Source organism: Coffea eugenioides, chromosome 7 (assembly GCF_003713205.1).
Source record: "Coffea eugenioides isolate CCC68of chromosome 7, Ceug_1.0, whole genome shotgun sequence".
In the NCBI taxonomy this organism is placed as follows: domain Eukaryota; kingdom Viridiplantae; phylum Streptophyta; class Magnoliopsida; order Gentianales; family Rubiaceae; genus Coffea; species Coffea eugenioides.
In genome coordinates, this window is record NC_040041.1 from 1,609,525 (window position 1) to 1,628,659 (window position 19,135).

Genomic DNA, 19,135 nt, shown 5'->3' on the forward strand with positions numbered 1-19,135 from the left:
AGTGTAGTGGGGCTAATTCTTTGGGTGAATTTTTACTAGTCAACAATCGAGCATTCCTTAGCGTTTTGGAAGTGCATTTCAGCTATTATTAAACTGTATTCATGGTTTGGGGAACAGCGAGACCTGACGTTCCAGAAGCTGTTTAGATAGTCGACTTGAAAAGTCTAAGAAGCCAAACATGACTGAGGAGTCTTGGGAGAAAAACGTGTTGATAGAGGCTTAGGAGCAAAACGTGTTGATAGAGGCTTAGGAGAAAAACAGGGTTAAGTCCGCTGATTTTCCGTGAGGACCATCGTGTTGGTTAATTTATTCACTTGGTTCTGTGACTTTGGCTGTAGTCAAATAGCATCATTTGGATCTAGTGGGATGCACTTAAGTGAGGCAGCTGAGAGAAAATAAGGATTTGTGCTGTGTAAACTCAACCGTGTCATTTAGTTTTGAAAGCATTTTAGTTTCTCTTTTTACATGTTTCCATGCATATATGAACTTGTTTCCATGTATATTGGGTTCTTCACTTTCCGTTGTTTCAAGTTCGGTTGCTTCACTTTCATTAGCGTAAGCTACCATACTCTGCCTCTGTCTTTGGATATGAATACTTAACCAAACAAAGACAGGCTCATCATCTTAGTCAAAAGCCCCAAAGGTCAAGTTCTTCAAGCTAAAACGGCTTCACTGAAATATCTCTCGTGATCTATTCCCACCAAATGAACTGGGAGCAACATTTCCAACTTGCAAACTCTTCCTAGTTCCTACCCTTCTTTTCTCTCTGTCCAACGATGCATTCCGAGGATCGCCTTCCAACCCTTTCGTTCTTTCTGATGATCACCAGCTTCACTTTACTTCACATCCCGAAATCTTTCAGCCAGGATCAACAACAATTTGAAACCTGCAGTGAGCCGTTTCGGTGTGGAAATATTGACTTTACTTATCCATTCTGGGGTGGGGATCGCCCGGAAAGTTGTGGCTATCCAGGTTTCAATCTAAGCTGCCAAGGGAACGTCCCTCGGTTTACGGTTGGCCCCCTTGCATACCGGATTCTCTCCTCTGTAGATACCTCATCTCAAACTCTTACTGTTGCCAGAGACGATCTGTGGGATAATAATTGTCCTCAGTATTTCCTTAACACCACCTTGAATTTCAACATCTTCAGTTACCCCAACACCGTCGATAACATCATTCTGTTCTATAATTGCACTACTGCCAACATCCTTCAACGGCCAAATCAGTTTAATTGCACTGTCAATAGCACCACACCAACTGCCAATTTTTTCCAGACAAGTAGTGCAGCCAACAGCAACACACGTAGTGCTTGTACTGATAACATCAGGGTTCCCATTAATCGCGCCGCATTTCCGAGTCTCTTCAGTAATACGGCCATATTCAATACTACGGATCTTCGAGCCGCACTTACCACCGGCTTTCCTTTGCGATATGAAGCAAATAATACAGCCTGCAATAATTGCTCTAACACAGGTGGCCGGTGCGGGTATGACACTCGTTCCAACTCATTTGCCTGCTATCCCAATAGAAATGGTACGCCCTCGTCATCCAAATCTTCAGTGTCAATTAGCTTGTGTAGTGGGTCCTGTTTGTTCTTTTAATCTCATGGCCAATTGATCGGTCTTTCTCTTCATTTTGCTAGGCTGTTAGTTATAGATCTCTCCTTCTATATGGCATCAGGGGTTGTTCTCATTATTTTTCCTGAAAGCCTGGTTAGGTATTCTAGACTTGTTTGTTAGTTTGTGGTATCTTCTTGGCTTCGCTTTCTTTCTCCTGATCTCCTTTATTTTTAACTTGTTACATGGCGTGCTCATCCATCACATTTGCAGATACTTTTCCATTATTATGACATAAATCGAGAAATATGAAGTTTTATGCATATGACCATTTGTTGTAGGATTTCTATACTATGCATTCTTTTTTGGTTGTTTCTGGTTCTTTGAATGAAAATGGTTAGTCCTCGTAAACCAAATGGTCCGATCTCTTGGTTTTTAGCGGATGTTGGGTGGATGAAGTTCAAAAGATAATTTGCTCTCAGATAGGCGTTATAGCCTTTCTTCTGCGTTTGATCTGAATATTTTCCTATATTAAGATTTCATCAGGAGAAAAGCTCTGGTGTTATTCCTCAATCTCGTGCATTCTTTACATCATCATAATTCCAGGCTTCCAGCCAAAAAAAGAAAAGAAAAGAAAAAAATAATTCTTGGTAGTTTGCTGCGTTTGATCTGATTTTTTCTAATAAAAAGTGCAATTTTGATAAAGTACAGATAAAAGGAATGTCAAAATGTGTGGGCGATTAATCTTTGAAAAAAAATCATTGGACTACAGCTGACTCTTTTTTTCCATAAATCAAAACGATATCAGTTAGCCATCATTCGTAGTAGTAATAGAATTTTCTTCGTCGTCTTCCCTCCTCCAATAAACAATTTTTTGAAATCCCCCACCCCCCCAACACGAGACCATCCTCATCCATGATTTGCATTAAGAAATAGAGAGAAAGTTGTCCCCACAAAACATTCATTGCACTTCTCATGCACCACGTCGGTCAACCAATGACAGCGCCACCCTTTTACCAAAATGCCATCTCCTCCCTCCTCTCTCACTTGCATTCCCGCTCTCCAGTTCCCAAATGCCTTTCACTCTCACTCTCATTCAATCTCTCCTCGTCACACCAGTTATCTGCTTCGCCTTCTTTGCGTTGTCGTTTTGCGATGGCGTCGCCCCTACTGCCACCACTTTCATTAACTGCGATAAAACCTTCAACTGCGGCTCCATCACCAACGTCACCTTCCCCTTCACCGGGGGAGACCGCCCCGACCACTGTGGACTTCCCGAGTTTAGACTCACCTGCCAGCAGCCCAACAACGTCGCCGAGTTGACTCACAACTCCGTCACTTACCGAGTCCTCCAACTCGATCAGACCCTCAAAAGATTGACCCTTTCCCGCTCGGACCTCTACAACAACACCTGCCTATCCCATTTCACCAATTCCACCCTCAATTCGACCTTCTTCTCCATCGGCGACCTGGACGACGATGCTTTGAGTATAATCTACCGGTGCAATTCCTCGGCTATGTCTATTAAGCCCCAGAATTTATTCAGTTGTAGTATTCCCGGAGTGAACTTTACGGATGCTTATTACATAGTCGGGCCGATTCCCAGTGACCCCATTTTGAGATTCATTAATTGCAGCGTCAGTGTTACGGTGCCAATACTGAGGAGTGCCGGGGCGAGGCTCGTGAGTAATGAGATAAGTCTTTCTGAGGCTGTAATGCAGGTTTTAGCGTAAATTATAGCGACCTGTGTGAGAATAATTGCTCCGAGTGTACCCGGGTCGGTGGGCAATGCGGGTTTGATTCGGATTTGGGTCAGCCCGTCTGCGTTTGTGGGGGATAGGTTCTGTGCATTGGCACCTCCACCTCTTTCGGAAGGTAGTCAATATGCTTCTGCAGCATTACAAGGTAGTAGTTTTGGTAAATTATTTGACTGCCTGGTTCCAAGACTCGGTTTTTGAATGTGTAGAAATTTAGAAACGGTAAGCTTATTGGCGTTAGCTGACACTTGAATTTTGGATGTCATTATTTTGATTTGTTTATTGTTGATCCTGAATGATTTATGATGCTTGAAAGCGCTTGCATTAGTTCGTACGTGTCATGAGAAAATTATGCCGATGGCTTCACTAATCAATCCCTGATTGTTGATGGTTTTATGATCATCCCATTTAGGTTTATCAATGTGGTTATCCATTTTATAGCATCTGCACATATTAGTGTGCTCTGCTACTCTGCCTGAACTTTCTTTTGTTCATATAAGACTGGTTTATCACTTCGCATCCGCCTTACATCATTATGTGGTTTTTGTCTATCATATGTCTCAGTGCTAATGCTTCTTGGTGTTTTGATTCCTGTAGGCGGTAAAAGTGGTCTCGGCACTCCAGGAGGTACTGCCTCATTCTAACTATGACAAACTCAAACTTATGCATCTGTGGTTATTGTCTCAGAGCAAAATTTGGTCTATTATGGTACTAAGGGTTGTTCTCGTGATCGTTTCCTGAAATGCCCTCATTGTCCGGCAGCAGTCCTGACTTTCCAAATTATGATAAAGCAGCAAAATCCACCCCACTTCCTTGGAAGTATAGAGTCCACCTAATGGCCGAACTTTTCTTGAACTCATAATCACATGATGCCAGTACTAGAACCTTTCCCGTTCTTTGTCGGCATTGAATTATGCTCGGCCAGGTGGCCGATGTGCGTATAGCATACATGCGAACTCATTTTCTTGCTAATGTTCTGATCTTCCATATGATCTGTTATGTCTTTGAAATGCAAGTTATGGGGTTTAAAATCCCCCAACCTACGCTCAAGAGTCCCTCCCCGATAGCCAACTTAGCTAAACCTTAGTTGGTTTTTGAGCACTATAATTTTTTGGAAATATATTGATAATTAAATTAAATGACAAATGAGCAGTACAGTTTAGATCACAAGTAAATATTATGCACCAAAAAGAAATGTCAACACTATGTGCAATATTAGTATGATACTAAACAATAAGTAATAAAACTTCTTTGACATTAATACATTAAAAATAATAACTTATTTGGTATAGATAAAAAAGATTACTAAATAAAATTAAATGCACATGAATAAAATTTTAAAAATACAATCAAAATAAGAATAATATTAATAGTAATGTCTCAAAAATTAAATTAATATATAAAGATACAATGAGTTGTTTTACTATCCTTTATGACTTGTTATTATTCTTTTTTTGTTTTTTCAATTATTGTAACCTTTGTCCACACTCAATAACTTAAAAGATTCGAAGACGTTCCTTTTTTTTGTCCCCTTAATTTTGCAATAACTAAAACTTAATGAAATTTTCTATAACTAAAAGGGTATCTTCAAGAAGTTGAGGGTTGTTGGGAGCAGTTCCCCAACCCCCCCCCCCCCCTCTCTCTCCTTCCACTCCCATTATTTAAGGCTCAGTTGGACATGATCCCTTACTAGGGTAAGTTACTTTAGTCCAACCAATAACTTCTACTAAATTAAGATTTTTAAACTCGCAGCCCGGAAGGTTGTCAAATCTGGGTGCCAGGTAAAAATACAAGTCAATCTTGTTTGATACCAAGGACCTGAAAGAATCAAGGATTTGGATAAGAATAAGTCAGAAATTGTATTTTCAGAGGGGCAATGCTGTGTGACTGAGTGTAAATCCTGTACTCCAGTCATCGAGTAATATGAAATGAATTAGAAATCCCTCATCCAAACTTCATTTGCAGGCCTCTTGACTGTCGTTGCTGTATGTGTTGCTGGGATCATATTACTTGGGGGCATATTGTACTGCTTTCTCAAAAGGTGCTCATCGTGGGAAGCAGTGATCTACTGGAAGTCGGACGAAGGGAATAACCAACAAGTCGAAGCATTCATGAGGAATTATGGATCAGTTGCTCCGAAGCTGTACAAATATTCAGAAATCAAGAAGATGACCAATTCATTTTCTAAAAAATTAGGACACGGAGGATATGGTAGCGTGTACAGAGGTAAGCTATCTGATGGCCGTCTGGTGGCAGTAAAAGTCTTAAATGATACCACTGGAAATGGAGAAGAATTCATCAATGAGGTCGCGAGTATCAGCAGAACTTCCCATGTTAATGTGGTCAATCTCTTAGGTTTCTGCTACGACAGGACTAAGAGGGCACTAATCTATGAGTTCATGCCTAATGGATCCTTGGATAAATTCATATATCAGAAGCGATCATCCGGGGATATGACTAAAGATTGTCAGTTGGAGTGGAAAACGTTATACGAAATTGCGGTTGGCACTGCCCGAGGTTTGGAGTATCTACACAAAGGTTGCAACACAAGAATTGTTCACTTTGACATAAAGCCTCAGAACATTCTGTTGGACAAAGACTTCTGTCCCAAGATCTCTGATTTTGGTCTGGCTAGATTATGTAAACAGAAACAGAGTATATTATCAACGATTGGCGCCAGAGGAACAGCCGGATACATTGCTCCAGAAGTATTTTGTCGAAATTTTGGTGGCATTTCTCACAAATCGGACGTCTACAGTTATGGGATGATGCTTCTTGAAATTGTCGGCTTGAGAAGGAAAATTGGAACTGATTCAGAACAAACAAGTGAGAGATACTTTCCAGATTGGATATATGAACATCTAGAACTTGGGAAGGACCTGGAGATTCAAGGTGTCGTGAATGAAGAGGAGGAAGATACTTCAAGAAAGATGATTTTAGTAGGACTGTGGTGCATCCAGACGAATCCAACAGATCGTCCATCAATGGGCAAGGTAGTTGAAATGCTGGAGGGTAGCCTTGAGCATTTGAAAATCCCCCCTAAGCCGTTTCCAGAGTCTCCTCCTGTGGCCAGGGAGTCCACCCAAGAATCTTGGACATCATCAATTTAAATTTCATGATGAAATTGGGCCAGATAGCAAGTTCCTCGTTAACAGTGAGCAAAATTGAGGCGGGAACTATAATGTACAATTTTGTACATGCTGATTAGCCTTAGGACTATTACCCTCCCCCCTTTCTCTCACATCGGTCTAGTATAGAGTCGAGTGCGAGTGTTTAAGATCTATTGAGGTCCCTTCCAGTCAGCAATTGCCTGGAAGTTGGACTTTAGTGGGTCCCCCTTAGATAACTTCCTTAACCCTGTGCTAGAAAGAAGCAAGAGGCAGGGCGAGGGTTAATAACTGGCTTAAGTCGAGTGTTTCTCTCCCCCTTTTCTCCCACATCGGTCTAGTATAGAGTCTGAGTGTGAGTGTTTAAGATCTATTGAGATCCCTTCCAGCAATTGCCTGGAGTTTGGACTTTAGTGGGTCTCCCTTAGATAACTTCCTTAACCCTGTGTTAAAAAGATTAGCCTTGGGACTAAAAGTTGCCATTTTGCTTGAGCCAATTTTCAACTGCAGTTTCACTTGTAGCTGCTTTTCATGTCTATACTGGAAAGTCAATGAGTTGGCTGCTCTACTAATCACCACATAATTTTGATTGCTACTCTTGCAGTCAAATCGGATATGCCCTGGTAATTACGTGCTACTATTATAAGCTTTCTGGCTTTAGATTCCTGACTTGTTCAAAACTACTACTAATTAATTACAATCCAGATCCAAAAGATAATATGCACTTACATAGACTGAACTTCTTCTGTGGAAGATTCAGCGACGCGGACCTTGCACTGACGATTGCTTCTTGTAACCCCACAATTCCTATACCCCGGTGTCCTCCTGTCTTAAAATTTGTGCCTTTTTTCTTCAACAATAGTTTTGAAAGGGAGACTTGCAACCAAATTTTGGAAGAGTTCCGGCCATACTCTATGAAGCAATAAATGAAGCTAAAGCAGCTAAGGTGGCAACAGAGCAAGTTGAGAAGAGAGAACCTGGTGGGGTTTGGTTTATACGCGATGGCCATTCACCAGATAGATATTCACTTGTTGCAATCCCATGGGAGAAGTCGCAGAGAATATGATGAGTCCATTTAACCAAAACTTGCTAATAGAATTATGATTACTTTGGGAAACAAATATTAGCAAAGTATAATTTGTTTACGCCTTGGTGGTAATATGGAGACTGAGCGGATTCGTCCATTCTGGAGCATAAGTCTACCAAGCCATATCCTTTCTTCTGCCTGCATGACTTTTTACGTGTAGACTGATTTAATTATTCTGCCCTCATGACGAGTCCATTGATTTGCTGGTGGATTGAAGCACAAAAATGACATCGACAAAGACTTCAATTTCCCGTATGCTTAACAAGTCTCCTCATCAATCCCATCCTTTATTTTCAGTATTTGTTACTGTCGAAGACCAAAAGGAATTAGCAAGCACCGTATAACCTACTTCTGTGATTTCTAAAATTCCCAAGGTTTAGAAAGTAGTTTGGCCGAAAGCTGACTAGGTCTCCTAGCTAGGCCTGGCTTTGGCACCAGGCAGTACTGCACCATCTGAAAATGCAACCGTATCAGCAGCTCCTCCTGACCCTCTGCTCCGGTCTTTCTCATGTAGGCATAATCTTCCTCGTAGCATTATTTCATGGTCCTGTATCCATGCATGCATACGATCACCGGTACGAAACTTGCAGTCAATCTTTCGGCTGTGGCACGATTCCTTCTTCATTTTACTACAAAATACACACTACGCTAAATCCATTTCTAACTCCACTAACCCACGCCAAAACCCCCCATCTCCCCTCATATCATACATATGTATTTTAGTGTGTTTGTATGTGTAAAAATAAAGTATTTCAAAAGAGCTTAAAAAGTGAGTATGTGTTTGTATCTATAAGTGTTTTAATGTGTGAAAATATGTCTATCTATGTGAAAATGCGTTTATGTGTGCGAAATTTTTTTTTTGTATGTGAAAATATATTTGAGAGAGTTTATCTATCAAAATCTATTAATTAATATATTGGATCATATTTGAGTCATGGGTTTGAGATGACCCAATATGACCCAACCCAAAATTAACCCAATCTAAAGTTGGACGGGTTGGGTGTAACCCATTTAAATGAAAATCCAATATTAACCCGTTCAATTGTCAGGTATAATTAAAACTATTGGATGGCACACGTACATGTCCAAAATATCTTTAAATAATAAAAAAAAAAGAAGTAGAAAAAGAGCCACAAATTGAAACCCAATAACAATTACTATCGAGAATGTGTGTAATTACGATCGTGAGCGGTTCTAGTTTGAGCTCGACTCGAGCTTGGTCAACATCAAACTCGAGTCGAGTTTGTATTGACTAAATCGAACTCGAGTTTGAACTCTAATTCAAAAATATCAAACTCGTTAAATTCCGAACCGGTTCGAACGCGATTATATATATATATATATATATTTTTTATTTTAATAGTAAACTTACATACATATTCCTAATATTTTATTATTTATTAAGAAAAATTATTATTTTATTTATTTTTTTAAAAAATAATAATTACTTTTTAAGTTCGAGCTCGACTCGAATTTGAGTCGAACTCGAGGTCAAGCTTGACATTTTGAGTTCGCCAAATTCGAGATCAAGTTTCAACATCATAAAATTATGTCGAGATTCGGTTGAATTAGTCCAAATCTCGACTCGCTTCGGCTCGTTTAAACTCCTAATTGTAAACCTTTAATAACCTTTAATTTTTGTGATAAGAAAGCTTAGAGGCCATTCGCACTTTAGAGTTTTTGTTGAAAGTTTTTTAGAATATTTTTAGGATACATTTTAGACCATATATTTATTTTACAATCATCACATCCTTATAGTACTTTTAAAAAAAATAAGAGGTTTTTAATTCAAGATTCGCTACCTATAATCCCTTTCTCCAATCATAACTGTACCTTACTCGCTAGTGATACAGTCACAAAGCAATAACACATGGTTTTATCGAACCATAACATGAAACTCCTTTGACTGGCGCTAAACTGCCTTTGAATCTAATCTCAGCAATTTTGATGAGGCATGGAAATTATTCACGTCAGATTGTACAAGAAATTCTAGCCTGTTGGAAAATTTCCTAAGCTTTTGAGGAGTGTAAAGGAGACGAACATACACTCTGTTGATTATCCAAAGGTATTCTTTTGTCATAAACCGGGTAGTGATACTTTTACTTTCCCCATGTCCAACGATATTCAGACTGCTATGCGAGAATAATAACCGGAACAAGATCATTTTCCTACTCCTTCAATTTGCTGACAGTGCAAAGGTTGTAAAACACATGCTTGAAAATTTTCTTCCCCTTAATAATTGGACTCTGCCGCTTGATGCCTGAATCCATCCAGAACTCTTTTAAGTCTATATTAATGGTGGAAGGAGGCCTCACAAATCACAAGTCAACAACTTGTCCTAGTCTAATTCCTGTTCAGTGGGGTAATTCTTAAATTTTGGCCGCCAAAGTTCGTTCGATATTTATTGTCCAATTATCAGCTCCTCTTTACATTCCCTTCCTCACTCTTGCGCTCTACGCTTGCTCTACTATGAAGAGCCAGTTGCTCCCGGAGACACCCTTTCCATCTGTGTACACCATCTTACTACTGACTCTCTTCATTCAATTCCCTTCCATTTTAGGAAACAACACCGAATGGTACACCAGCTGCACCAATTTGTTCAGTTGCGGGGGAATCAGCGGCGTTGATTACCCTTTCTGGGGTGGCAACAGGCCTCAAGAATGCGGCCATTCTGGACTAGAGCTCATGTGTGAGGATAGCACTCCAACCATCGAGATTATGAACGTGAAATATCGGGTTCTTCAAGTCAATCCCAGTTCTCAAATCCTCAGAATCACCAGAAATGAATTTGTAATCAAGGATATCTGTCCAGAGAAATTGGTGAACACCACCCTCGATGCCAATCTTTTCGAGTATGCTTCGGGATACGTCAATCTTACTATCCAATACGGCTGCCCCTCTCTGAATATTCCTGTCCCGGCTCAAATAGCCTGTAATATCAACGGAATCACTTACCAGAACGTTTATGTCGTTCCGGGGGCTCAAGGGCCTGGAACTTGTCGGGCGAGCATATTTTTTCCAATTCATAGCACAGCTTTTGGAGGAATTACTGTAGAGTTGTCAATTCTGGGGCAAGTAATGGCTAGCGGATTTGAAGTGCGATGGAAAGTGGATAGTATGCAATGCAATGAGTGCAGGAATTCGAATGGCAGCTGCGGCTATGACCTCAAATCCAATCAATTTACTTGCCTATGTCCCGGAAATCAGGCCTCTGGTCACTATGGATGCACAAGTACCTCAACTGATGAAATAAGTAGCCCGCACGAGTCCATGGTTGTTTCAGGTACGCATTCGTTTAGATGTTAATTATGACTACGAATCAAAAAGTAAATTAAATGCCATGATCAGTCATCTTAACTAGAAGATAGTTTTAACAGTTTCGGATTTAAAAGGTTACAGTTATCAAACAAAGAAAGTCTAAACTGGACTCGTATGCGCAAGGACGTCGGTTCTGTTTTTCTAGGTTTCTTTTAGTCTTAATCTGATGTTGATCATATTTCTACAGAGGAACCAGAATCATTGCTGAATTTAATTCTATCGTATCTCTCCCCGTCTATTGATGCTTCGTGTTGGTTCCCTATACATGTGACATGTCACTAGATTTTGAAAAGTTTACAGTAGTATGTGTTTTGATTTGTCTGTTTCTGTTTGTGTACTAAAATAGATGATGGTATTTCTTTTTTCTTTTTCTTTTTCTGAAGAGTTGGGGTTTAGTTGGTAGGTAGGAGTTTGGGCTGCTTTAGCCGTGGCGAAATAAATTCGAGTTTTAAGGTCATCGCTTTCATGGCGTATGAGCAGTCCATTCATATTAGGACTGTAATCGAGTCGAGTCGCTCGAGCTCGACTCGACATACAGATAGGGGTGCTCGAGCTCGAGACAGATAGGGGTACTCGAGCTCGAGCGAGTAGTACTATTGAAGCTCGAGCTCGAAGCTTGCTCGCAATACTCGAGCTCGACTCGTATGGGCTCGAGTCCGTTCGAGTCTTATCGAGCTCGCTCGAGCTCGAGTTATTAAATTTCATTTTTTTGATAATTTTTTAGCGAAAAGACATTATTACCCTTTTAAAATTTTTATATGACTTGAAACATTTCGTAAATTCGATAATTCTTTTGAGTATAAGGATAATTTTATAATAACAATATATTAAATAATTAAAATTAAAATATTAAATAATTAAAATTAAAATACTCAATAAGGCTTGTCGAGCCTTCGAGCATCACTTCTGGATGCTCGAACTCGACTCGATAACCTTATCGAGCTGCTCGAAACTCGACTCGAACTCGATTTGACCGAGTTCGAGTCAAGCTCTTGACCGAGCTGCTCACGGTTCAATTACATCCCTAATTCATAACCAAAAACTAGCTTTGCCTTCCTATGAGTAGCTCCCGACAGGACACCAAGAAATGGTTGATGACACTTCACAGGAATGGAATGCCATAAGTTGCTAGGTTGCGCTGAAACCATCTCGAGCCTTAGTATTTTTAAAAGTTCAACTTTTAGCCAAAATGGATTTTTTTTTTTAGTGTAAATTTATGAATCAAAATGGAACTCTATATTCAACCGAACTATTTTTTGCCCTTTTGGCTTATGATTATAAAAAAAAAAAAAAAAGTATTCAAGTAGCTAATGGTCTTGCTTTAGTTGCTCTGGATTTTACAAAATCCGATTATAAAAACTTATTATGATCAGAACTAGCAAATGTTACTCTCTGGATCATTATAAATTTTAATTTTTTGTCATTAAAAAAATTTATAATCAAAATATAAAAGTAACTGAAAATATTATTATAAAAACTGGTTATTCAAAATTAGTTAAACTAATCAACCGAAAACAGGTCTAACGTGCGTTGGATGCTAAATGAATGCATTAAAACTATACTTGGCAATTATGCCCAAAACCCAACAACCCACCCAACCCACCCAACCCACCCACTAATTTGAGAGGTTGGGCTGGGTAAGTTGGGTGTTTGGTCAATTTTGGGTTGGGTAATAAAAACCTACATATATTTTGGGCGGTTTGGATATTTGTGTTGGACACCCATTACCCAACTTAAATTAAAAAAAATAAATAAATTACAAGGGATGGGATATGGGATACAGAAACATTTCATTGTTCATGAAACAGCATGAGACATGAGCCAAAGCAGGGCCTCCATGTATGGATACTTAACAAAATTATATGAGCTACTTAACTATAATACTTACTTGCATGCGTCGACGTTTTATTATTTTCCTATATTCGGAGCATTCCACTCCTTTTACTTCCATAATATTTTTCACCACTTCTTCTTTTGTCATGCAATCAAATATAAGTCCATTTGGATTGTTATTTTTTTGAAAATTTTATAAAAAAAATATACTATAACAATTTAATATATATAATAACAGAATAATTAAAAAATGCATTCAATAAAATATAAAAAAATAGGAAAAAATAACAATCCGAAAAAGTTTGCAGGCACCTTATCATATGTGTCTCTTTCCCACTTCTTGTTGTACTAGTACGACATTCCCATTCTCAGTTCTGGTAGACCAGCACAGAGTTGGATATTAAAGAGATCTTAATTGATCAAGGCAACTACCCTTGCTTTCATAACACGATTCCTTCTTCATTTTACTGCAAAATACACACTAAGCTAAATCCATTTCTGACACCACTAACCCACGCCAAAATTTCCCATCTCCTCCCATAGCATACATGTGTATTTTAGTGTGTTTGTATGTGTAAAAATAAAGTATTTCAAAAGAGCTTAAAAAGTGAGTGTGCGTTTGTATCTGTGAGTGTTTTAGTGTGTGAAAATATGTCTATCTATGTGAAAATGTGTTTATATGTGTGAACAATTTTTTTTTTTTTTGTATGTGAAAATATATTTGAGAGAGTTTATATATCAAAATCTATTAATTAATATATTGGGTCATATTTTGGTCATAGGTTTGAGATGACCCAATATGACCCAATCCAAAATTAACCCAATCTAAAGTTAGGCGGGTTGGGTATAACCCACTTAAATGAAAACTCAATATTAACCCGTCAAATTGTCAAGTATAATTAAAACTATTGGATGGCACACGTCTATTTTCAAAATATCTTTAAATTTTAAAAAAAAAGAAGAAGAAAAGCCACAAATTGAAGCCCAATAACAATTACTATCGAGAATGTGTGAAAAAAAAATCCAAAACACTAGTACCGCACAAATACACACTCTGTATAAATCTTCTACAACTGACCATTGGGCCTTGGCCCAATATAACCTGAAAGGTTGAAAATTTTGCATCTCATGAATAAGTTGGGGTGTGTGGAATTCGGAAAGACGCCATATGTGCATTTGCTGGAGTTGGGGATACACGCGTCATAGCAAACTCACCAAGTTTGGAAGCTGGGACCTCTTTCTCAATTGAATGCTCGGAAAAATCTAGGAGAGTCTTATTCATCTCGACTAGATTGGGGAAGCTACCTCATATATATTTAATCCAATTATTAACTTTATAAACTTTTTAGGATATAACATTTGAAAATTCAGCTGCAATGGACTAGAAGAGAGGCTAATAATGATGAATATAGTTGCACATTTTTAGGTCATTATACAAAAAGAAGTATTTGAAAGGGAGCTTGAATTTAATTTTTCCCTTCTGTTGTGTAAATTTAGCTCCCTGCATGACACAACATGTTTGAAGGAATGAAAAGTAGCTATTTTTAATATAAAAAAAATAAAATGAAAAACCGGTAGAATTGCACTCTGCCTCCTCTTGTAAACTTTTTTTCTCGCAAAAAATCAATCTATTACTCTTATCATCTCACGCACCCAAACGTTTTTTTCTCCTCACACTCGATAACCAATAGTAACAATAGTTTAAGAACGATAAGCATTTCCGTAAACTCGGAGAGAGGTCACTGATATAATCAGAAATCTTTTCTATATAATTTCTTATTTAGAGCTATAGCACCTTGTTCTCCCGTTCACTACAGGGTTGAATTCAGATGGTTGTGACGCATTACCAAAATGTCAAAATGTTCAACATCAATTTCTTTCTTTGCACTCATTTTCTTCAATATTGAAAATTAGCTACACTGTTCTATCAACTAATAATGGCATTACTTGATCACCCCCAAAGAATTTCATCATCTTCTCTTAAATTGCCTCCCCTCCCAACAACTCCATCAGTGGCTAGCGATTTCCTTTGCAAAATAAATTTGTTCTCTTCATGATATCTTCTCCTCCAAAATAAATGAAATCCCACAGCTCTTTACAGTCGTTCCCCACTGTTCTCTGTTTTCTCGCCTGTATACTTGTTCAACTTTATCCTGTTTCAAGTAATCCGGCGAAATTTTATGAGACCTATGGGAATGAATTCAGCTGCGCCAACATCACCGGAATAGGATATCATTTCCGGGGATACGAAGATCCCGCATACTGTGGCTATCCCGGGCTAGAGCTAAGTTGCAATCAGAGCAGTAATGTTACAAGACTCAATATCGAAGGAAACTGATTTTGATAGGTCTGTGGTGCATCCAGATGAATCCAGCAGATCGACCATCAATGAGCAAGGTAGTAGTGTGACGACTCCACCTCACCCTAGGGCGTACTCTAGGGTTTAGCGAGTCGCCTGCCCAACTCTCGCCAGGACTCACTCACTCATATCTCACGCATACATCCATAGACAATAAATAACATCGCAATTCAAATTTATAATATACATCGATGCACAACACAAATTAAGATACAAAGCTTCTGTACACCCAAAATACTTCAAAGTGTATACAATCCAAGTACAAATCATCCTAAGCGGGTGATAGCGCGAGTACAAATCAAAAGTCAAAACAACTAACCTATGCTAGTCTGTACACGTCTCACGCCCCTCTCGTACCCCTGTAAGAAAAATAAAACTAATGGAGTGAGCTAAAACTCAGTGAAGTTTTAAACACCAAATTGTCCATCAAATAAAGTAAAAGTAGTATAACAGTGAAATAGTGAGCAAAATAAATCAAGAAATGAGTAACAACACTTCATATGGCCAAACAATAAATTTTTCGCATTTCACATATAAGAATACAATTGCTCATATATCGGCTCCACCATAACTTGATCGATTGGTAGTTGACACTCCGTCAACTTTCAAGTAAGAAACTAGTCCAGTAGAACACCACTTTATCCAATCTCCGTCCACCGACCAAACCCCTTACCGGGTCCGAACTCCACAATAAACACTGGTGGTAATACTCGAGTATACCGATTAGTCGAGAAGATAACACTCCACTCGACATCACTAACTACCCAGGGTTCGTTATTTAATCGACCAAACCCTTGCCGGCTCGACTCGACTAACTAGCCATAGGATTTCTGAAATTCCAGGCAAGATACAATTCATATGCATATATAGCAAGTCAATTTCAATCAATGAACAAGAACAAATCACATTAGGGCAAGTGCGATAAAGTACACTCTTGCCCTATCAATTCACTTATATATCATGTAGTTACATTGGTCAGGTATTAACACAAATGTCAAGTTCAATCAGATATTTGGAAGCACTCACCAAAATGTAGTGTCTCAGTGATCACGTCTGGGTTGTACTCCGGGTTTGGAGTCCAAATCTGCGATAAAACTTTGTTTAAGAATTTTAAAAAATGACTAGGATTCGAAACTTAAACGTTTCGTTCAATAAGAATCAAGTAATTGAAATTCATTTGGAGAATATTCGTGAAACACTTGCTCGCTTTTCAAACTGTGAACTTTTGTAGCAATTATACTTGGAAATACCATTGGAATCGAAAGAACGAGGAAAACGTATATCTAGTAGTCGTTGTTTCATTTCCCAAGGGTACAAGTTCAGCCAAACTCTAATGTATATATCTCGATAAAAGAAGACACAAATATTCTAGATGGTTCAAGTGGTATTTGCTCTCAAACCTTACTCAAGTCGCGAGTACATCTCCCTAGCTCTTGAGCATAAATTTGGGCAGCACGCCCTTCGTATTTACCTATTTTTCAGCCGTTTATGGCTTCATTCTTTTCCTCAGTCAGTCCCAAAGTCACACACAAAATCATCTCATTTCAATAGCCGTTCAATAAACTCAAAGTCATACAAGTACAAAATCAAACTAGGAAAATGTCCGGAAATGAAGTTTAAGGCATAAAACAAAAGACAGATTTGCCGTCGCTTAGCGTAACAGGCACAACCGAAGATACACTTATCATATTGGGGTTCAATTTATACCGTTTCGAAGCTAAGACAAAGGCCTACAACTTTGATGAAGACACTCAGTCCAGTTTGTAGTGTAACTAAGTCAAAATTTCAATTTACAAAACCAAAATCTCACATTCGGGCTAGTTAACCGCACTATGCGTAAATGACAATAACTCAGGCTACCGGAGTCCGATTAAGGCGTTTTCAGGGCTGTTGGAAATCCAAGACAGACCACTACAACTTCTGTGTTTTGACCAAATGCTAATTCAGTATGGATTAGGGTGAACAGATGCGGTCAGATTAATGAAAGGTCAACACTGTCCACAGGGCTCTACCTATGACAGTCAGGGGTATTTTTGTCTTTTCATAAGTTACAGTGCTCGGATTGAGTTGAAATTTTACAGGTAACTATAAAACATCATTCTCTACAACTTTTATGTTTTTTCCTAAGCCTAATTCGGCCTTTATCATGGTCGAACAAAACCAAGCAGAACAGGGGATCTTCAAAACCGAAAACTGGAATTCATGCAGTCCAATGCTAATTTTTTTATTTCTGGCTTGATTCACTACCTCAACTTCCTATACAATCTTATAACCATCATATAACATCTACCCACCAAGAAATACAATTGAAAACCTCAACCCTAACTTAAGAACATGCACCATATCCATCCAAACCATTGAAATAACTATCCTTAACCAAAAATTTAAGGTGCTAAACCAATTTAAGCAAGATTAAAAGTAAGACAATGGTAAACCAGTATTATTACCTTACTAAAGCTGCTTTTAAGAGTAACTCTAGCTTTCCTTTCCAAACTTTTACCAACACACAACTCCTAAGCACTCAAAGGAAGATTGAATCGGTTTAGTTTCTTGTTTTTTCACTTAATCAAGCAAAACCCAAGATGGAATTGAAATTGTTTCTCTCTCTTTTTTCCTCTCAATGTCTCGGCTACAAGGATGAAAAAATGCAGAAGAATGAAGGCTAAGGAAGGTTATAAGGCTTGGTCTTGGTTTGGGTCAAAAGTTCTTGGATTAGTGCCACTTGTCACCGCCAATTTCCATCTCATTTTTTTTTCTTTTCCTTTGTTTTAAATGGTCAAAATTTTCGGCCCCCATGATCAGCTTTAGAGATGATATTTAAGCTCTAATATCAATGGGATTAACTTGATAAAAATGGTGGTCAAATGTGTGTTCAACCGGTAGTGAACGGTACCCGTCGGTTCGAGCCGATTTTTCTTAAATCGCGTATACTAGGGTTTTAACTTATAATTCACTAACTTATTATTCTCACTTCTAATCACACACTTAATATCATCTAAAACTCACTCTTAATCACCAAATTTGATACACACTCCGTATCGGATAATCACACTACGAATAGGCGTAAAAATCCTAATTCGCGCTAACTTGAAAACGAAAAGGGAAAACCCTTAATTCTATATTCATTTGCACTTATTGTGGGGTGATTGGGTAGTAAGGTTATTATAAAGTAATAATTTCCAAATAAAAGGAAATTTTTACGAAAAATATAAGGAATTTTACAAGTTCTCACAAGTAGAAATGCTGAAGGATAGAGTTGAGCATTTGAAAATCCCTCCTCGATCGTTTCTAGATTCTCCTCCCACCGCTAGTGAGTCCACCCAAGAATCCTGTACGTCATCAGTTTCAGGATGAATTGGCGAGACGGAACTTAGAAGCGTTCCTGGTTAACAGTCTGCAGCATGAGGCACCATTTTTTATTTTTTCCCGGAAATAATAATTGATTATATTAGCTTCTGTAAGAACTATACACTTAATGAGCAAAGGCTCAAGTTGAGCTATACAAGTGACTGCGACACTGAAGATTTAGCCATTCCTCATCAAAAAATATACTTAGCGCATAAAGACTAAGATTACTTATACTATTCCTAATTTCCTCCCTAGCCAATACAAATGAGCATTCTACAAACATTGAGTTTAGATCTTGAATGTCCTCTAGATGAGAATAAAGTCGAATATCAGTAGCCTTTTTGGCTTCTATCAGCTTCAAAAGCTGTCGTTGTGCGATTGCTACTTGAATTCTCCTCCATTGTTGCTCCCTTGCCTTTATCATTGCTAGTTTGATGGCAGCTGCATTATCCATTAGATTGTTCCCTGTGCTATATTTCTTTACTGCCCACTTGGCTAGCAGTTGATCATTTTCCTTCATTGCAACGAAGCTTATTCCCATCTGTCTATCTTTTCCTTGATTTTCAATAGCTAGGCAGATGGTTATAGGAATTTCTCTATTTCTGCTTTCTGCCTGCTCCACTACAGCTTCTGTTGTTTCTGGGATGCTCATCTTGTCCTTTCTGTCATTGATTCTCTGAATTTCCAACCACTCTTCTTGAGCTTTGTGTATGATCTTAATTGCTTATCTTCGGCTTTTCTGAAACACACTCTCGTTCCTAGCCTTCAAA

The 19,135-nt window shown here is 38.5% G+C and overlaps 3 protein-coding genes across 3 annotated transcripts; all 3 read left to right on the top strand.

Moving 5' to 3' along the window:
• Nucleotides 1–691: 691 nt before the first annotated feature.
• On the top strand, nt 692–6,565 carry LOC113778319 (LEAF RUST 10 DISEASE-RESISTANCE LOCUS RECEPTOR-LIKE PROTEIN KINASE-like 2.4). The gene is made up of 3 exons (XM_027323687.1): nt 692–1,533; nt 3,911–3,940; nt 5,279–6,565. The coding sequence occupies exons 1-3, from the start codon at nt 777–779 to the stop codon at nt 6,421–6,423; spliced, it is 1,932 nt and encodes a 643-aa protein (XP_027179488.1). The 5' UTR covers nt 692–776; the 3' UTR covers nt 6,424–6,565.
• Nucleotides 2,569–3,565, top strand: LOC113778324 (LEAF RUST 10 DISEASE-RESISTANCE LOCUS RECEPTOR-LIKE PROTEIN KINASE-like 2.4). Its single transcript, XM_027323694.1, has one exon. It carries the CDS (start codon nt 2,630–2,632, stop codon nt 3,287–3,289), a length of 660 nt encoding a protein of 219 aa, XP_027179495.1. The 5' UTR covers nt 2,569–2,629; the 3' UTR covers nt 3,290–3,565.
• Nucleotides 6,566–9,976: 3,411 nt separating the features above from the next.
• Nucleotides 9,977–11,107, top strand: LOC113777937 (LEAF RUST 10 DISEASE-RESISTANCE LOCUS RECEPTOR-LIKE PROTEIN KINASE-like 2.4). The gene is made up of 2 exons (XM_027323172.1): nt 9,977–10,790; nt 11,013–11,107. The coding sequence occupies exons 1-2, from the start codon at nt 9,977–9,979 to the stop codon at nt 11,105–11,107; spliced, it is 909 nt and encodes a 302-aa protein (XP_027178973.1).
• Nucleotides 11,108–19,135: the final 8,028 nt, after the last annotated feature.